Source organism: Bubalus bubalis, chromosome 24 (genome assembly GCF_019923935.1).
Source record: "Bubalus bubalis isolate 160015118507 breed Murrah chromosome 24, NDDB_SH_1, whole genome shotgun sequence".
Lineage (NCBI taxonomy): Eukaryota > Metazoa > Chordata > Mammalia > Artiodactyla > Bovidae > Bubalus > Bubalus bubalis.
This window is the reverse complement of record NC_059180.1, coordinates 17,201,065-17,219,536: the sequence shown is the minus strand read 5'-3', so window position 1 is coordinate 17,219,536 and position 18,472 is coordinate 17,201,065. Positions and strand designations below refer to the sequence as shown.

General features: G+C 51.0%; 1 protein-coding gene across 3 annotated transcripts in view; it reads right to left on the bottom strand.

Annotated features, from left to right (window-relative positions):
- GTF3C1 (general transcription factor IIIC subunit 1) overlaps positions 1-18,472 on the bottom strand; it is a 78,473-nt gene that overhangs the window by 39,434 nt on the left and 20,567 nt on the right. For all 3 annotated transcript variants that reach the window (XM_044935735.2, XM_044935736.2, XM_006070563.4), the window contains exons 7-10: positions 5,512-5,664; positions 3,832-3,947; positions 2,448-2,763; positions 1,689-1,903 (exon numbers count right to left, since the gene is read on the bottom strand). In XM_044935735.2, the coding sequence (XP_044791670.2) occupies positions 1,689-1,903; positions 2,448-2,763; positions 3,832-3,947; positions 5,512-5,664 (800 nt within the window). The remainder of the gene's footprint in view (positions 1-1,688; positions 1,904-2,447; positions 2,764-3,831; positions 3,948-5,511; positions 5,665-18,472) is intronic.

The following is an 18,472-nucleotide window of genomic DNA, read 5'->3' as shown; positions in this document are numbered from 1 at the left end:
CCCCTCACTCTCTTACACCCCACCTCACCCCTCCTTGCTGTAGGGACAGGGCCCAAGCTCAGGCTTCCACGCCAGAGACAGAGAGAAGCAGGTCAGGGTGGGAGCTGCAAGCCCACAGGCTCTAATCTCCATTCTGTCATCAGCTGAGCAGGCAAGTCCCTCCATCCCCGGGGCTTTGCTCGCCTCCTCCAGGACCAGACTCGGCTTTTGTCGTCAGGGCTGCTGCAAAGCTGGAACCAAACAGCAGCAACACCACAGAGCCATGCCAGTCCCAAGTCTGTCCTGCGCCGGACGACTGAGGCACTGCTGGCCGTTATCCGAGGCGCGTCCGGGAGACTGAGGACGGCACTGGGGAACTGAATCACTCAATGACAGGGCTCTCCTGCGTCAACTGCCTTTTCATTCCTCTAATGACATAGAGGAGAATGTACTGGTGGATACAACAGGATCTGACCAAAAAGAACTAAACAAGCTTTGTTTTTATCAGACCTATTTTATGATCACTTTCTTTTTAGGGCAAATTATACTGGCTTTTCATCTAAAGCGGGGTTTTTCAACCCCAGCTTTGCTGACGCTCTGGGCCGGATAACTCCGCTGCGGGCTGTCCTGCAGAGTCTAGGACATTTCGCAGCCTCCCTGGCCTCTGCCCACAGGACGCCGGCAGCCCTCCCCACACTGGGACAGCTGACAACGTCTCTATGTGCGCGCTCGGTCATTTCCGACGCTCTGCGTTCCCATGGACTGCAGCCCATCAGGCTTCTCAGTCCATGGGATTTCCCAGACAAGAATACTGGAGTGGGTTGCCACCTCCTTCTCCAGGGGATCTTCCCGGCCCAGGCATTGAACCTGTGTCATCTCCTGCGTTAAGACACTGCCAAATATTCCCTGGGAGGCAAAATAGGGCCAGAGTGAAAACCATTGATTTAAAGTAGCCATACAGGGACTTCCCCTGTGGTCCAGAGGTTAAGAATCTGCCTTGCTATGGAGGGGACTCAGGTTCAATCCCTGGTTGGGGAACCAAGATCACACATGCTGTGGAGCAACTAAGCCAGAGCACTGTAACTCCTGAGGTCACGCTGAAGCCCACACGCCACAACCAAAGATCCTGCAGGACGCAACTAAGACCCGGTGGAGCCAAGTAAATATTAAGGGGGGAAAAAAAGTAGCCATACACATTTTCGCTTCAATATAAATTTAAATAAAAAGAGTGCTGCTGCTGCTGCTAAGTTGCTTCAGTTGTGTCCGATTCTATGAGACCCCATAGACGGCAGCCCACCAGGCTCCCCTGTCCTTGGGATTCTCCAGGCAAGAACACTGGAGTGGGTTGCCATTTCCTTCTCCAATGCATGAAAGTGAAAAGTGAAAGTGAAGTCGCTCAGTCGTGTCCAACTCTAGCAACCCCATGGACTGCAGCCCACCAGGCTCCTCCGGAGTATGTTGTGACAAATGCCAAAGTTGTGCACATAACAGGTGATTTCTGGTCAAGGCAGGCCATGTGGCAGGTAAACAAGTGCTGCATTCCTCCCCACGGAGCCCTGCCCCTGCCCACCCCCCAGGCCTGAGCACGTGGCCCTTCTACTATTACTGATTTTGTTGTTGTTGTGATTCGTAAGCACAGAAAAGAGAAAGCTGATGCCCACCTGCCACACGCTCTTTCCTGGAGGAAGCAGCCTCCCAGTGGGACTCACCTTGGAGTTTTCAAGCCTGACCTCTTCAATCACGGCAATGTCGCCACTGTGACTGTCCACGCAGTGGGGGCCCAAGGACATGCCGAGCTCTGAGGAGCCGCTGGTGTCCAGGTTGTCCCCACCAAAGGCGCCCCGAGAAGCTCGCTCTTCGGCGGCTCCCGGGGAGAAGGACGGCTGCTTCTTCAACGGGTGGAGGTTGATGACCTTCCAGCCCCCTGCGGCGGAGGACAGGCGTCGGTGGGATGACCATGACCGCAACAGAGGGAATGTGAGAAGGGCCGCTCCTGCTCAGCTGCCAGGCCAGAGCTGCCCAGGCCAAAGGAGCCCACGTGGTCAGTTTAAGACGAGGGTGGTCGGCCAGCAAGCTACCCCTCCCAGTGTAACTGCCCCATGCCTGATTTGCAATTCTGTCATCAGCACCAGCATCCACGTGTCTAAGAAACGGCTCCCATAATTTAACTAAAATCTTGAGGAATTACATAGATTGTTGGAGGGAAATGGATAGAGGAAGTTTAGAGAATTCCATCCCTTTAATAGTTAAAATATAACAAAACATGGGTGAAGGGGAAGAGACTTGACGGCAGCCTGGAGACAGACCACACGAGGCTCTTCTGAGCGTAAGATTAAGTGATGCGTGTGATACCAACATCCCTTGCTGGCCCAGCACCCAGGCCACCCTTGGGCGTCCGCTGGACTGAACGGCCCCAGAGCCAGACTGAGAACGCGCACCCCTCCCACCCCTGCCCCGAGTGCCCCTACCCTTGTTCGGGGTGGAGTGGTGAGGCTGGGTCCTGAGACCGCCGTTCGAGAAGGACCTCGAGTCCCGTGGAGTTCTCCTGCCTTTTCTCTTTCTGCCGCCGCCGCCGCCCTCCTCATCACTGTCCAACTCGGAGAGGAAAGCGTCCTCCCCCTCAGGCAGCAGGGACTCCTCCTGCACCGAGGCCAGGCTCACGGTGGTCAGCAGCTCATTGCGCGCCTTCTCCCTCTCGTACTGCCGGCTCAGGTCACTCTCCTCCGCAAACACGCAGGAGATGTACTTGGTGGTCCGCTGCCGCCCTTCATCCTCCATGAAGCCCTGGGCGGGGGACACAATGTGTCTAAGACACCGCAGAGGACATGGGGCCACCCAGGCCTTCAGGTGACCAGGGTTGGGAGGGTAGGGGGCCCTGCAGTGTCTGTTGGCTTATCATTCCTGCCTTTCCCCGCGCCTCCTCCATCTCTTGCCTGCACCCCGGCTCAGCTCCTCAAGATGCTCCCTCCTGTCTACCAACCCTCAGCTTCTGCTCCACAGGAAGCAATCCTGACTGTCTGCTCTAGGAGACCCTGAGCCCCTTGCTGGGCAGTGCTCTGACCTGGCCTTCCAAACTCCTGGGCCGGGGATGCCCTAGGCCCACGGGAAACAGTAAGCAGAAGTGAACAGATTCTAACTGTTGTCAAGATGCAGAGTCAGAGCCTGGGGGTCTCCAGCTCTGTTGAGCCACTGCCGTGGTGATTGGGAGTGAAGCTGACCTACTCCCTTTCGTCTTCTAGAATAGGGGGAAGGGGCTTTCTGCCCGTAATGGTAGAAAGGGTAACACCTTCCATGTACCAACCACACGCCAAGGACAGGGCTAAGCACTCTGCAATCATTAGCTCAACTGTTAACACTGCCGTCCAGCAAATGGCCAAAAAGTTGGCAACAAAGGAGTGAGGCATAAAGGGCTGAGACAGCAGGTCTGGTCCCGAAAGGGAATCCCAGACTCAGTGAGCCAACTCGGTGCCCCCAGGACCCAGGCCAGGGACACAAACAAGAAGGAGGGTGGGGCAGGGACTGAGGTCTGGGGGTACCTGCTTTATTTCAAGGGGCACTTGGAGGCGCCAGCCTCAGCTGACTCCCCACAGGGGAATGGGGGCGGGGGGGGTGCCTGCTCCCCAGACTGCAGAATCTCCCACTGACTTTTCAATGCTGATGACTCGGTCAGTTTTCAGAAGTTGAAAACCAACAAAATCCACAGCAGGTGGGCTGCATTTGGCCCCCTCCCCCGGCAGCCACGTGCCCCCTTGATGGAGACCTGGGCTCCTGACCATCCGAGACAGCCCTTTAGAATCACGCCGCGCACGCACCCAAAGACAATGAACCACGTGGGATGACTCATGCTGTTACCTTGACAACTTTGAATCGCTGAAGGAGACGGCACAGCATTCTGGCTTCCAGCTTTCCCACATTCATAGCCACTCGGATTTCAGCCTGGGAAATGCCTTTCGTGCCTCGGCGCTCGACTGTGAGAAACAATCCACTTGACCCCCAGTCTCCACCACGGAGCCCCTCTGCACAAGTCGGGTCAGCTCCCACCCACCTTTCCTAGGCACAGACATTTCAACACAGGGAAACCGACAAACAGAATAAGACACCCTGCTTCCCCTCTCCCTCTGCCCCCAAGGCTCGGAACATTCTGACTCATGGCTCATTTCTAAGCGCTCCCTGTCTGCCTCCTCCATGTCAAAGGTGTAAATGTCAAGTGATCGAGGCCTGATACACTGAGTTCCAGGGACGCCGTTTTTCTCTTGCAGTGGGAAGTAAGTGCTTTCATATGAATGAACTTTCTCAGCTAGATTAAACTGAGCCTTTTTAAAAAAAGCATGGAAGTAATTTTAATGCAGAACTTTTTCATTTTCCTGTCTTTCTCGGTAGACTCAGAGGCACCATGGACACAGTTTACTGTATTACCCTGTAACAGCTGCCGGACAGCAGGGGCTTGGGAAGAAAATAACCCTATTTGGCCCTATAATAAATGATCAGTGGACAACTGTGCAATTATTTGCTCTGTCTAGTATGTCAGCCCCTGCTCTGCTACATGCTGGGCTATTACTGGATCTGCCTCTAAAGAGCTGTTTCAAATATACTCAGAGATTGGGAGGCGCCTGTGAGGTGGGGTTGGGGGTGGGCAGGAGTCCCTCCAGTAAAATACAGCAACTATAGAGCAGATTTTGGGGGAAAACTCTGCACTGTTCAGAAAGAATTTCCCTTTCATTCCCTGATGGGTCACACATGAGGCCGCTAGGCAAAGCCAATCTGAATCAAGGCAGTTTTGCTATATTTATTGTCCATGGATAAAAATTTAAACAGCAGAATGCAAAGAAGTGATCAGCATGTGCTCCTATGTTGAACTACCAACTTGCTACAACCAGGGATGAAAGGGACAGTTTTATCCCCAAATTGTGTCTGAGCGGTGTTAAAGAAGCCCTCCCTATAGGCTGTGCTGATTCGCCCGGTGGCCTCCTATCTGCTGATGGAACCACACCTCCTGCGGCCCCTCACCTGCTACTCTAGACACGCTCCCCTACAAGGGACCTGCGGCCACAGCTGCCTTACACAGATGTTAGGAGAGTCAGGGGAAGGAGGGGAGGGGTGGAGACGTGCTTGTTCCCCACCTTCATCACTATAATCCCCAGCCTGCAATGAGTGATCCCAGGCCAATTTTAGAAGCTGGAAGGTGACTCTCAAATCTTTGAATAACTATAGTAATAGTTAATCGTTTCCGTGGTCCCTGTGTACACCAGATGTTTTAATCCTACGCATCCAGTCGTCCTATGTGCCAGGGGGGATAATGGCCCCATTTTACAGATGAAGTAACTGAGGCTCAGAGACCTTGCTAAAGTCTACAGCCGGCATACAAGGGGCGGAGCAAGGCTTCAGACTCAAATCTGACCCCAAAGTCGAGGGAAACGACTTTGCTCCCTGATGGAAGACACGCTCCACAGCAGGGCCCTCATTTGATGTGAGACCGAAACACGTCTCGACCCAAAGCTCGGGACCCAAAGCAGGCGTGAGAACGGGACCTACTGAGCTCGTAGGTCTGCGTGAGCATGTCTCGCTCAAACACGATGTCCACCGGGGGCACGCCCTTGGAGATGACGTCCTCGTCGTCGTCGTCGTCGTCCACCTTCCGCTTGAACTCCTTCAGCAGTCGGAGGCAGCGCACCATGATGTCGGTCCCTGGGGACACAGACACGCGGTTCCACAGTGACACACCGGCGCGGCTTCGGCAGAGCCAGAGCCCCCGAGGAAAGGCCACACGTGGCACCCAGTTCCGAACATGGAAAACTGCACACCTGGGAGCACGAGTCCTGAAAACTGGCTCCACAAAGTTGCTTTTTAAAAAATATATATAACTAGAAAACAAGGAAATGCAAATGAAAGGAATAATGAGATGCCATGTACGGCCTATTAAATAAACAGCAGCCTCTGCTTCAGACAAGCCCCAATGACTACAGGAAACGTGCCTGTTTTCTCCCATCGGTCCACCCCACCACCTACCACCCCACTCCAGAATAATGTCTGGAACAAAGCAGGCACGCATGCACGGTATCGCTGCAAGGATGAAACACATCTTCTCCTTTTTAAGCCAATACCCACACCACCATGGCTTCCCTGGTGGCTGGGCAGTAAAGAATCTCCCTGCCAATGAAGGAGACACAGGTTTGATCCCTGGATCAGGAAGATCCCCTGGAAAAGGAAATGACAACCCACTTGGGTATTCTTGCCTGGTAAACCCCATGGACAGAGGAGCCTGGTGGGCTACAGTCTAGGAGGTCACAAGGAGTCGGGCACGACTGAGACACTAAATGACAAGCCATTCCTCAGACACCTGCCAGTCCCTGAGGCTAGTCTAAGCCCTCCTGTGGGCTAGTCCTCATCATGGCCTTAGGAGATGGGCTACCATTCCCATTTCACACTTGAGAACATGAGGAGCTAAGGCACTGGCCCAAATCCCCGCCCTCAGGAGGTGAGGAAATGGAATTTATCGGGCACTTCAGCCTCGGAGCCCAGGCCCTAAAGCTCTGACCACATACGGCCCCTAATTCAAAGATACCTGTGTGACCGGGAGCCAGAGCCGCCCACGTGAGAGGGGGCTTGATGCAGCGCCTAGGGCAGGCAGATGGACATGTTCTCAGGCAAGAGCCCAGCGTTATTTCTTCCACACTTTTATAACTTCCTTAAGGGCTTAATTAGCCAAGAAAAGATACACAGAACAGCCCTCAGAGTAAGTGGAAGTGGAAGAAGAGAAGCTGCAAGTACACTTGTGGACTCTGAGGCACCGAAAGACAACGCTCTCCGCCGTCAGCCTTCTGCTCCTCATGCCAAGGCAGTAACTGGGCTCACGGGCATCGGCCCCCAGAGCCTTCTCCCGCCAGCACAGCTGCCTCCCCTGCTGACAGCCAGGAATAAATGATGCTCAGAGGGAGGTGGGGGGATGAATGCACTCCTGGGTTGGGCACACGTGGTTTCAACCTCAGCTCTGCAGCTCTGGGCAGGTGACCTGCTGTAGCTGTCTGCTCCCCACTTAGTAAAATGAGGTGACCATGCTCTCTGCCTCACACACTGGTGTTAGCTTGACCTGAGATAATGTCTGTACGTTGGAACGATGTCGACTTGGCATGGAGCTGGCACGGAGCCATCACTTAACACTAGTCGACTTGGCATGGAGCTGGCACGGAGCCATCACTTAACACTAATGCCCGGCTCTTGCCATGGGCCAGGCGCTGTGTGCTGAGTGTTACATAAATTAACCCATTTCCCGAGGTTCTAGAGTTTTTCATGACTCAGAGAATCTTGATTTTGATTATTAAAATCCCTTCCGCTCCTGCTTGCCATTTTTTAGGGAAACTGTTCTAGAGCACAAGTCAGCTAACGGCAAAGCTGCAGGGACCAGAGTGAGACCAGTCAGCATGTCTATGCTGATGAACGTGGCCTCTCATTCCATGTGAGCTGCCAGGGAGATTTCCTGCAACCACCCTGGAGGCACGAGCCTGTTGATGATAACCCCTGACCCCTGGGTGCAGGGCATTCTTTCCAGGAACAAAAGGCAAGAGAATCGGCCAGCTCACTGCATATGCTTTCAAATACACAGAGTTCTAGGCATTTCAGACACACAAAAACTTTTGTGGTGTGTGTGAAAGTCAGCACTGAGTCAACGACTCAGGATGGGCACCAACTTAGCAGGAAAAGAGCCTTAATTTACACATTCTGAAGACCCAGAAAGAAAGAAGGGAAGGACAGAATCTTTACTGAGCACCCCGGATGAGCTGGGCACTGTGCTAGGTCCTTTCGGAGACTATTTTACTTAATTGTCTCCTGGCTTCTGCAAGTTATTGTCACCGTCTGAAGGAAAAAAGGAAACTGAAGCTCAGAGGGCTTGAGGGATCTAAGGGGCCCTGGACCTAGCAAGTGGCCTTCCTTACACGCCTGGCCACCTGGAGGGGTGCAAATTTCACATTTCTATCAGAAAGCACTGTTCCTTGGAAAGGAAAACTCAGAGTGGCTATGGCGTGGAACCAGTAGCTATGTGTCTCACGTTCTCATCCGGCCCCTTAGCAGAGCAGTATCCTTGACTGTGATCAACTCGGTAAGGACCAAAAGCCAACAGAGGAGCCCAGGACAGACTTCCTCTTACAGGGTCACAGACAAAGCGACGTCCTCCTGGTAAGTCGGGCAGATGTTATATAAATTCAGAGTGCTACCCCCATCACCCCACCAACCTCCCTCCCTGAATGGAGCTGGGCTGGTCAGTGACGGGGAGTCATTCAGATAGCCTGGGAAACTGAAATCACAGCAAGCCCATGGGACATCCTGAGGAGAGGGGCATGCCCTGGGTACCTGCAGAGGGAAAGTATTAGTTGCTCACTTGTGTCTGACTCTCTGTGACCCCATGGACTGTGTAGCCCACCAGGCTCCTCTGTCCATGGAACTCTCCAGGTAAGAATACTGGAGTGGGTTGCCATTCCCTTCTCCAGGGGATCTTCCCAACCCAGGGATCGAACTCAGGTCTCCTGCGTTACAGGCAGATTCTTTACCATCTGAGCCATCAGGGAAGCCCAGCAGAGAAGCCTGACCAGAGATGGAAGGACAGAATTGGGGGCAGCACCCAGAAGGACAGAGGAGGGGCTGCAGCCCACAACCCAGGGTGAGAAGCACTTGCTCTGGAGTCAGTGTGTCGGGTCAGAACCTGCCTCTGGCACTTACAGGCTGGATCAGCACAAAGCCCTGGGCCTCGGGCTGCTCAGTTTGAAATGGGGACAAGACAGTATCTTCCTCACAGAGTGCTCAGTGATTAGTGCTTGCAACCGTCTCATCAATACGCATCACAACCTCTGAAAAGCACAGCTCAGGGGCCAAGTGTCAGACCATGTCACTCGGGCGGAAAATGTCAGGAGGCTGCCTGGGGCCTTTCAATTTGATTTCACAGCATTTATTCTGTAATGGGCCCACGACACATAAAGAGGGATGAGACAGGGTTCCTGCCCCTGCAAAGGGCATGTCTGAGAGACAAAGAGGCCAAGGAGCCCAGCACAGGGTGTTGCGGCTTCTCAAGGCCTGGGTGTGTACTCTGGCTCTACTGTGGACCAGCAGTGAACCTCTCTGGGCCTCAGGCTCCTCGTCTACACGACGGGATAATTCTACAGCATGTCTACACTACCCTGGGGTGAGGACTAAGGGGGAGAATGTGCGTAAGTGCTCAGGGCACGCTATCTGGCTGGATAACTACAGAGGCACTGGCTACGAAGTGCTCAGGGCTCTGCTTCCAGAACACACAGAGCCGGCAGACGAGAAAAGGCGCAGGACGGGGCTACACAGGGGGAGAGAGAGAGGAGGGGCCACGTGGGTGGGATAGTAAAGGATACAGAAGAATGATCTTTGCAGAACAGGGCAGGCTTTCCAGGCAGGAGGAGGGGCACCAGCAAAGGCGTGGAGGTGGGAGAGGACAGTTTGGGAAGGGGCTGAGGTGGGGGGAGGCAGGAATGAGGGTGAGAATGATGAGATTCCAAAGGTTGCTAAGCCAAGGAGAGATTTATGTTTCACTCTGCCGGGAAGATCCCCTGGAGGAGGGCATGGCTACCCTCTCCAGTGTTCTTGCCTGGAGAATTCCATGCACAGAGGAGCCTGGTGGGCGACAGTCCATGGGATCACAAAGAGGCAGATGAGACTGAGCACCTAACACTTTCACTTTTTCACACCGCAGGCATCCTGGTTACCCCAGAAGTGGAGGGCGGCCTGGAGGGAAGAAGGCCTGAGGGATGAGTCTCCTGCCATGGAGGAGACTCATAGAAGCTCATAGAGGCTTCACCTGCGGCTCAGCCCCTCCCTCGCCCCCTTCCACTTCCTCTCAGGGAGGGGGAGGCGGGCAGAGGGACCTGATGGCTAAGGGCTCAAGAGCCGCACTTGCTGTGGTCCCCGCCCACTCCACCCCACTCCCCGCCCCAGCACATCCCAGCTCTATGACCCCAGGCAGGCAATCTGTGCTTCAGTTTCTTATCAGTGAAATTAGGAGAATGAGCCGCACTGAGAAGATAGGGCGATAAAAGGATCAGAGTCAAAGAACTGACACTTGGCTCTGAGCCCGGCACATTCTCTCCGTGGGTCTTCCACCCCCACCCCACAACTGACCACAAAATGGCTAACAAAGTGCAGGCTCTCCCCCAGCCCTTTCCTCCCCCTTTGTCACGTCCGAAGACAAGTCGTCAGCGCCGGTCTCTCTGGGTCGCTGTGGGGTCCTGACGACAGCACACAGGGCGCTCACGCCGGCTTGGGAACCCGCGCAAACGGCCTCGGTCCGGAGGTTCAGGCATCACTCAGTGCCTGGTGCGAGGACCACCTCCTCAACCTCTGGATGGATGGCTTAGGTCCCCAAAGCTCTTTGAACATGACTGACAGATGGAAAGGCCTGGGTAAAAACCACGGTGCTGAGCAGGAAGGCCACAGTGGGCCTTTTCTGAGGGCTCTGAACCGGGCACAGTGCAAGAATGAAACCTCACCGCGCGGCGAAGCCACTCAGTCACTTCTCAGCCCCCTCGGGCCCCTCCGTGGCCAGGCTGCTCACCTGCAGGCCAGCCCCCATGCTTACAAGCCCCAGCACTGGCCTCGGGGCTCTCCCAAGCACGGGGAGCCTTCCCATCTCATCCCCCAAACCTCAAAGTCATCCGTGGGCTACACCATGGAAAGTTCTGCAAGGACCACATCAACCTCCTTGCCAAGTCTACTGCTGTCTGTCCCCGTCTGATTCTCCGGGATCCTGCCCCAGCCCCCCATCTGCCGCCAGCCCGCTCCTTCCACGGCACGGCCCAGGCAGGCCCATCTTTCTGCTCATGGGGGTCAGTGGAGAGGCCAGCAGGTTTGAGCCCCTGTTCCCTCCTGGGGGGACAGAGGAGATGGAGAAAAATACTGGTTCCCCCTACGGGTGCCCCCTCGGGAGAACCGCCTCCACCCCTGGGTGAAGTCATCCAAGGCCCAGAATTTAAGTCACAGGATTCTACGCCTTTCTCTACTCTTTTAAGTCCTGTATAATAGTTTTTTTTGTTTTTTTTTTTTGCCATATTAGGAGGTCTGTTTCTTTTGTCTTAATTACTAATGATGTAAATACTCTTCATAGTTTAGCTAGTGCCCTTTAATCAATCTTGTCACTTTTAACTTAAAGAAATCACTATTTTTAACTAAACTGTTTTTCCCTCTAGTATGATTCACTGTCTAGGCTTTAAATTTTCCTGACAATCTTCTATTCATGTTTATGCTTGCCTTCTATCCCCTCTGTTTCTGATCTCCATTCTTTTTAATTCCAGTTTTCTGGTTCCAAAGCTCTTTAAAACCTTTACATTTATTTTATTCCATTTTAATCCTTCTTGGTACGGCTCATTTCTCTTTTTTCTTAGCTGGTATACTTTAATCCTACTGTAACTTTTAAAATGTCCTCTTTTGCCATTTTAATGACCATAATTTAGTTTGCTATACATTGTCAAGTGTTTGTTGGATGCGGCTTTTATTTTTTATTGTTATTTTAACAGCTTTCTTGAGACATAATTCATATGCCACACAATTCACCCGTTCAAACTATGCAAGTCAATGTTTTTTTTTTTGTAGAGGGGCTTTTAAAAATTTATTTACTTTTAATTGGAGGATGATTGCTTTACAATGTCCTGCTGGTTTCCGATGTACATCAACACGAATCAGTCCCTGGTAATACATGTTCCCACCCTCCTGAACCTTCCTCCCACCTCCCACCCCATCCCACCCCTCTGGGTTGTCACAAAGCCCCAGGATGAGCTCCCGGTGTTACACAGCAACTTCCCACTAGCTATCTATTTTACATACGCACGCATGCATGCTAAGTCGCTTCAGTCGTGTCCGACTCTATGCGACCATGTGGACAGCAGCCCACCAGGCTCCTCTGTCCATAGGATTCTCTAGGCCAGAATACTGGAGTGGGTTGCCATTTCCTTCTCCAATTTTACATATGGTAATGTATATATTTCAATGCTACTCTCTCAATTTGTCCCACCTTCTCCTGCCCCTGCTGTGTCCAAAGGTCTGTTCTCTGTGTCTCTATTCATGTCCAGCAATTAGGTTCAAGTCAATTTTTTTAGTGTATTTCACAGGTATACGCACCCGTCACGAGCCAACTCTAGAACATTTTCATCCCATCCTTTAGCTACCACCCCCCTGAGCCCCCACTGCAGCCTTCAGCACTCATTACCTACTTCTAGATTCCCTATTCTGGATTCTCCCCTAAAAGGAATCACACAGTAACGGCCTTTGGTGATTGGCTTCTTCCTCTACTGAGTGGTCTTGGCACTCTGGCTGAAAGTCAGTTGACCACAGAAGTGTGTTTATTTTTCTGGCTGCACTGCATGACATGTGGGATCTTAGATCCCTCATCAGGGATCGAACCTGTGCTCCCTGCAGTGGAAGCACGGAGTATTAACCACTGGACGGCCAGGGAATTCCCCATGTGGGTTTATTTCTCACTCTCAGTTCTATCCCATCAATCTCTAGGTCTATCTTTGTGTCAATAAGTACCATGCTGTCTGGATTACTGCTGCTCTGTGGTAAGTTTTGAAATCAGAATGTATGAGACCTCCTATTGGATTCTTCTTTTCCAGGATTGTTTTAGCTTTCTGGGTACCCTTCAATTCCATATGAATTTTAGAATTAGCTTACCAGTTTCTAGGTGACACTTCCCAGGTGGGGAGGGTGGTAAAGAACCCGCCTGCCTATGCAGGAGATGCAGGTTTGACCCCTGGGTCCCAAAGAACCCCTGGAGGAGGGCATGGCAACCCATTCCAGTATTCTTGCCTGGAGAATCCCATGGACAGAGGAGCCTGGCGGGCTATAGTTGATAGGGATGCAAAGAGTTGCACACGACTGAGCAACTGAGCATGCACACACACACTTCTGTTTCTACAAAGACATCAGCTGGGATTCTGATAGGAATTGTGTGGAATCTGAAGATCAGTTTGGGAAATAGGGGCATCTTAGCAAGGTTAAGTCTTCTGACATAGGAATAGGGGATATTTCCCCATTTACTTACATCTTAGATTTCTGTCAACCATCTTTTATACTTGTAAAGTATGTGTTTTGCATTTATTATTCCTGTCTTATTCTTTTTGACGCTACTGCAAAAGAATTGCTTTCTTATATTTCACTTTCGGATTGTTCATTACAAGGGTATAAAAATAGAGCTGATTTTTGTATATCGATCCTGTTCTGCAATCATGCTGAACTTGTTTTTCTATTTTTGAAGAGTTGTTGGGCGACAGCTTAGGGAAGAGCCCCCATCATAAACAGGGAGCTAAAGATGCTAAAACACTTCTTCACAGTTGGACTCACCTTGCCACTGAACCTGGAAACCCGCTAAATGCCTGCCTCAGTCATTCAGCCCCAGGGAACCCAACTTCTGTTAACTGCTTCCGACTGTGACCCTTTTCCGAGGATTACAAAGTTAACTTCTATTTCTCCTCCCTTCTGTTCTCGGCACAATTTAATAAACACAGAATGACTGCTAAACACTTGGAGAGAATAATCCAAATTTGCAAAACAGATCAGTTCAGGGTGAATGTTTCCATTACCGAGGTTTTCTTGCTTTTGCAAAACAGGTCACAGCGGCTTTCTGTAATGCATTTGAAATATGCCAAAATCCGAACTCTTTGTTTATGGGCTTTTAGAAACAACTCGTATATATCCAGGCACACCTGTAAATTTACATGAAGCAATACATCATCTTTATTTATTATTTAAGTCTTGCTTATTCCATAACAGCTGGGAGGAAAGATTTTATGTTAATTTTGCAAACTGGGAGGACATACTTCAAGCCAGGAAAAGACGAAAACTGTGCAGTTATCCCTTATCTCTTGCATTGGGAAAGTCACTGAAGGGACACCTAAATTAAATTAAATTCCCTAAACATTTACTTAGTACCTGCTCTGCTTCTCTGGTGGCTCAGATGGTAAAGAATCTGCCTGCAATGCAGGAGACCTGACTTCGATCCCTAAGTTGGGAAGATCCCCTGGAGAGGAAAACGACTACCCACTCCAGTATTCTTGTCTGGAGAATTTTATGGACAGAGGAGTCTGGCAGGTTAGGGTCCATGGAGTTGCAAAGAGTCAGCCAGAACTACAGGACTAACATTTTCACTTTCTACCCTGTTCCCAGCAGACAATGCACAGGCATTGGCTTCTCTGGCGGCCCAGACAGTAAAGAATCTGCCTGCAGTGTGGGAGACCTGGGTTTGATCCCTGAGTTGAGAAGATCCCCTGGAGGAGGGCACGGCAACCCACTCCAGTATTCTTGCCTGGAGAATCCCCACAGATGGAGGAGCCTGGCGGGCAAGAGTCAAGACACGACGGAGCGACCAAGCACAGCACAGGCATTAAGGACAGAAATTATGTGAGGTGTGGAGCCACCACCCTCAAGGAGCTCATGACTTAGTTGAGAAAAAAGTCACACAGATAAATAACAGGAGAAGGGAGGGGAAGTCTGTCCAAGAACTCGCACAGCTGAGAGGTGGTAACAAGATACCAAGCAGGGCCCTGCGGGGCTCCTGGACACAAAGCCTTTCTGTGTCCCCCATTTCTCTGATTACAGGAAACATCCTTCATTCAGCCTCCAAGACATTCCTTGAGTTCCAACGGGCTTATCCCAGCAGGAGATGAAACAAAGACCAGGGAGAAACAAAGAGTTAAGAGCGGCCTTGGGGCGAGGTTCTGTTTCCTCATCAACAGATACAACAATGTCTTCAAACCCCCTGCAGGTGGGAGTGCTTAGCAGGATGGCAGGCTGCACACAAGCATGGAGACCCAGACCTGCTGGACCTGAAGGGTGCTGATGATGACCCCTACTTGTGTGCTCAGTCACGTCCAACTCTGCAACCTCATGCACTGTCACCCGCCAGGCTCCTCTGCCCATGGAAGTTTCCAGGTGAGAATACTGGAGTGGTTTGCCATTTCCTTCTCCAGGGGATCTTCCTGACCCAGTGACTGAACCTGCAGCTCTTGTGTCTCCCGCGTTGGCAGGCGGATTCTTTACCATTGTGCCACTTACCTCAGCATCAGTCCATCAGAAGAATGCAACTCCTTCACTGCCTTGATCCGTATCACCAACCCCCGACCACAAGCCTTGCCCACAAGAGCTCTCCCTGTTCCCCAGGGAAGGGGGTACAGTTGTTGAGAAGCCAGCCTACTGTGTTCTTCTTTGCCTGACAAAGAAATAAAGCTACTTTCCTTCTCCACAACTCTGTTTCCCCATATTTCTGCTCAGCATCAGTGTACAGAGAGCCAAGGTATTGGCATCACATATGGGCATGAGATGAGCCTCCTGAATGGCCAGAATGGGCTCACTGAGCGTGTGCATGACAATCTACAAATGCTGTCATCTCCTCAGCTTGTATTTGCCCTCTTAACCTTACCACTGCCATCCTTAGTACCCAGTCGGCGCTGTGAGCTGTGCTCACCCTTCCTCCTGGCGTTGGGCCTCGGGAAATGAGGGTCACTCATCTTGGGACGTGAACACACCTTGAAGCTTCAGGCAGATGACATACCAGAGTGAAGCCGCTGTGGGTTACATAGCAGCAAACAGGGCGCGCTTGGCAAATGGGGAAGCTGAGTCCTCTCGACAGGGGGTGGCACCTCCCTGCCTCGCTAACTGCTACTAAAGAAATACAGTTCAGTGTTGCCTGGTTTTATTTTTAGAGAGGAGTGGAAAGTCTGACTTTGTAGGTCAAATTTCTGATTTTTAAATGCCAACAACTACAGTTAAAAGAAACTCCATGACGCCAACAAAATACACTGCCAGGGGTGGCCTAAAGGCCTTGCTCTGGGTACACTGTCTCCGTAAGTCCCACAACACTCTGGAAAGAAGCTCTAGTATTATTCCAGATAATCCTGATGAGGAAACTGAGGCAGAGAGCGGTCAAAACTCAAAGGAAATTCCAGTAGGAAGTGACAGGACGAGAATTCCAACCCAGGCTGTCTTACATCAAAGTCCACTCAGGTATCTGTTAGTTTCAAGGGGCAAGTTTGAATTTCTAGGTGAGACCATGAAGGGGGCAGATGCAACTTCTAAGAGAATGACACAGCCCATAGACGTGACATAAAATGATTAGAATCAACCAGGTGCAAGGTCGTCTTCCACTAGATCTTCCGCCTCAGTATAATATATCAGCACACTAAATGACATACCCAGAGGAGCCATGACCACAAAGGTCAAAAAGGGGACCATGGCGCAAATCCTGGAAATCCCCACTTCTTCCCCCAAATAGCAGAACACTCCACCCATTCATTAGCCTATGTAACTACTCGCCCCTATAAAAACTGACCAACCCACACCCTGGTGCTTCTCTTGCCTTCCAAGAGGGCCCACACTCTGTCTGTGGAGTGATTCCTCCCTGAATAAACCTTTTTTCACTTTATTATGGCTCATGCTTGAATCCTTTCCCATGGTGAAGCCAAGAACGCATATTGGTGACTGTCCCAGGGACGTGGATGTGATCTGGGATATAACCATCCTGTCATACCCCATTCTCTTTCCTGTAACACAGGGACCTCAAACCATGGAGAAATCCAGCAAAATAAACAAATATATATATATATATGTATGTATGTATTCACATATATATTTAAAGCTATTTTTTTCTTAGATTCATCTGCTTATATTTAATGCCTTTCTTTGAACGTGTGTGTTAGTCGCTCAGCTGTGTCTGACTCTTTGTGACCCCATGGTCTGTAGCCCACCAGGTTCCTCTGTCCATGGACTTCTCCAGGCAAGAATACTACAGTGGGTTGCCACGCCCACTCCAGGGGATCTTCCCAACCCAGGGATTGAACCCAGGTCTCCCGCACTGCAGGCAGATTCTTCACCATTTGAGCTACCAAAGTGACTTTCTTTCAATAGGTCAGAAATAAAAGTGCTTATTAGAGCCACAGGTCACGCTATTTTCAGCATTCAGATAATCCTATTTCCAAGTCAAACGCTAGGTGGAAATCCCTAGCACACCTCTCAGTTCCCAGAGCCTTTTCTTGCCTGCTCAGGAGCCAGGGAAACTTCCTGCTTCCCTGTCTACCAAAGGCTGATGCTCCCCACTCCTTCCCTTGAGGAATTCCAGTCATTCAACCAGTCACACATCTACTCAGCACCAAAGACACTTATAAGTTGAAGTCTGCTCGAGGGGGGCTTCCCTATCTCCAGGGGCTCCTGGTTTTTATACACCTGTTGTGTGGTCATATCAGTGTGTTACCATCTCCTTCACAAGACTTTCAGACACAAGGAAGTCAGACAGGGTGGGCAGTGATTCCAGTAACTGAAAGAGGAAGTAAAGGAAGAGACACAGCTCCCTCCGACTGGCAGTTCAGTCACTCAAAAGGCACACCACCTCCTCCTGCAGGCACAGCTCTGGTCTGTCCTCATTCAGCACACATTCTCCAGAGCTGTTAGCAGTCTCCTTAGGTTACTTGCTATGCTCTAAGTTTTAAAACTATACACCTTTTAGTCTTAACTGGTGTTTGTATCTTTTTTCCCATTTGCTTGGTTTTCTCTGTACAGAGCACTAATACTCACCCAGAATCACCGCCAGCACACGACTTTCCCGACACACATCCACAGGCACTCGGCACCTCATGCTTTGTATGGACTCCTGCCCTCCTAGTGTCTGTTATAATGATTTCCCTTCATCATCTCCCCAGGGCTCCCCTTGTCCTGGCTCTTTCTGGACCCAATGCTTTCCTGTCTCCTGGTTTGGTCTGTCATTTGATGGCATACATCCTCCTGTAGCTTCCAAAAAGGGAACTTGGAAGATGAGAGATGAATTGTTTCCAATCCACTTGTATGAAAATGTTCTCACACCTCGTTGATGGTAATGGTGAATAAAGATGTCCAAAGTGAAAGTCCATCCCTTTCAGAAAGTGGATGATGCTGCACCAAGGCCTCCAGCTTCTGCTACTACTGGGGAAGTCGGATATCTCCTCTCTGGAGGCTCTTCAGCCCCAGGCTTCTGAAGTCCCAGTCTGTCAGATCTTGGTGTGGGTTTCTTCATGTTCACCATGCTAGATGTCTGCTCGGTCTTTTGATCTAGAACTTGACTCCTTCAGATCTGGGGAAAATTCCATGTCTGTCATTTCCTGGCTGTCATCTCCTCCTTTCTACTCTCCTGAACACACTCCCTTCCTCCGCCCCCAACTCAAGCCCCGACTGTGTGGAGGTTGGATCTTTTAGGCTCAGCTTCGTATTTTCAACTGAACTCTCCTATTTCTATCCCTTTTGAGTTCCTATTCTTCCTGGGGAGATTTTCTCGACTTTCTCTCAGTATCTTTCCTTCCACTAAATCTTGCATTGCAATGTGCTCTGCTTAGTCACTCAGTCATGTCCAGCTCTTTGCAACCCCATTGACTGTAGCCCATCATGCTCCTCTCTTCATGGGGACTGTCCAAGCAAGAATACTGGAGTGGGTTGCCATACCCTCCTCCAGGGGATCTTCCTGACCCAG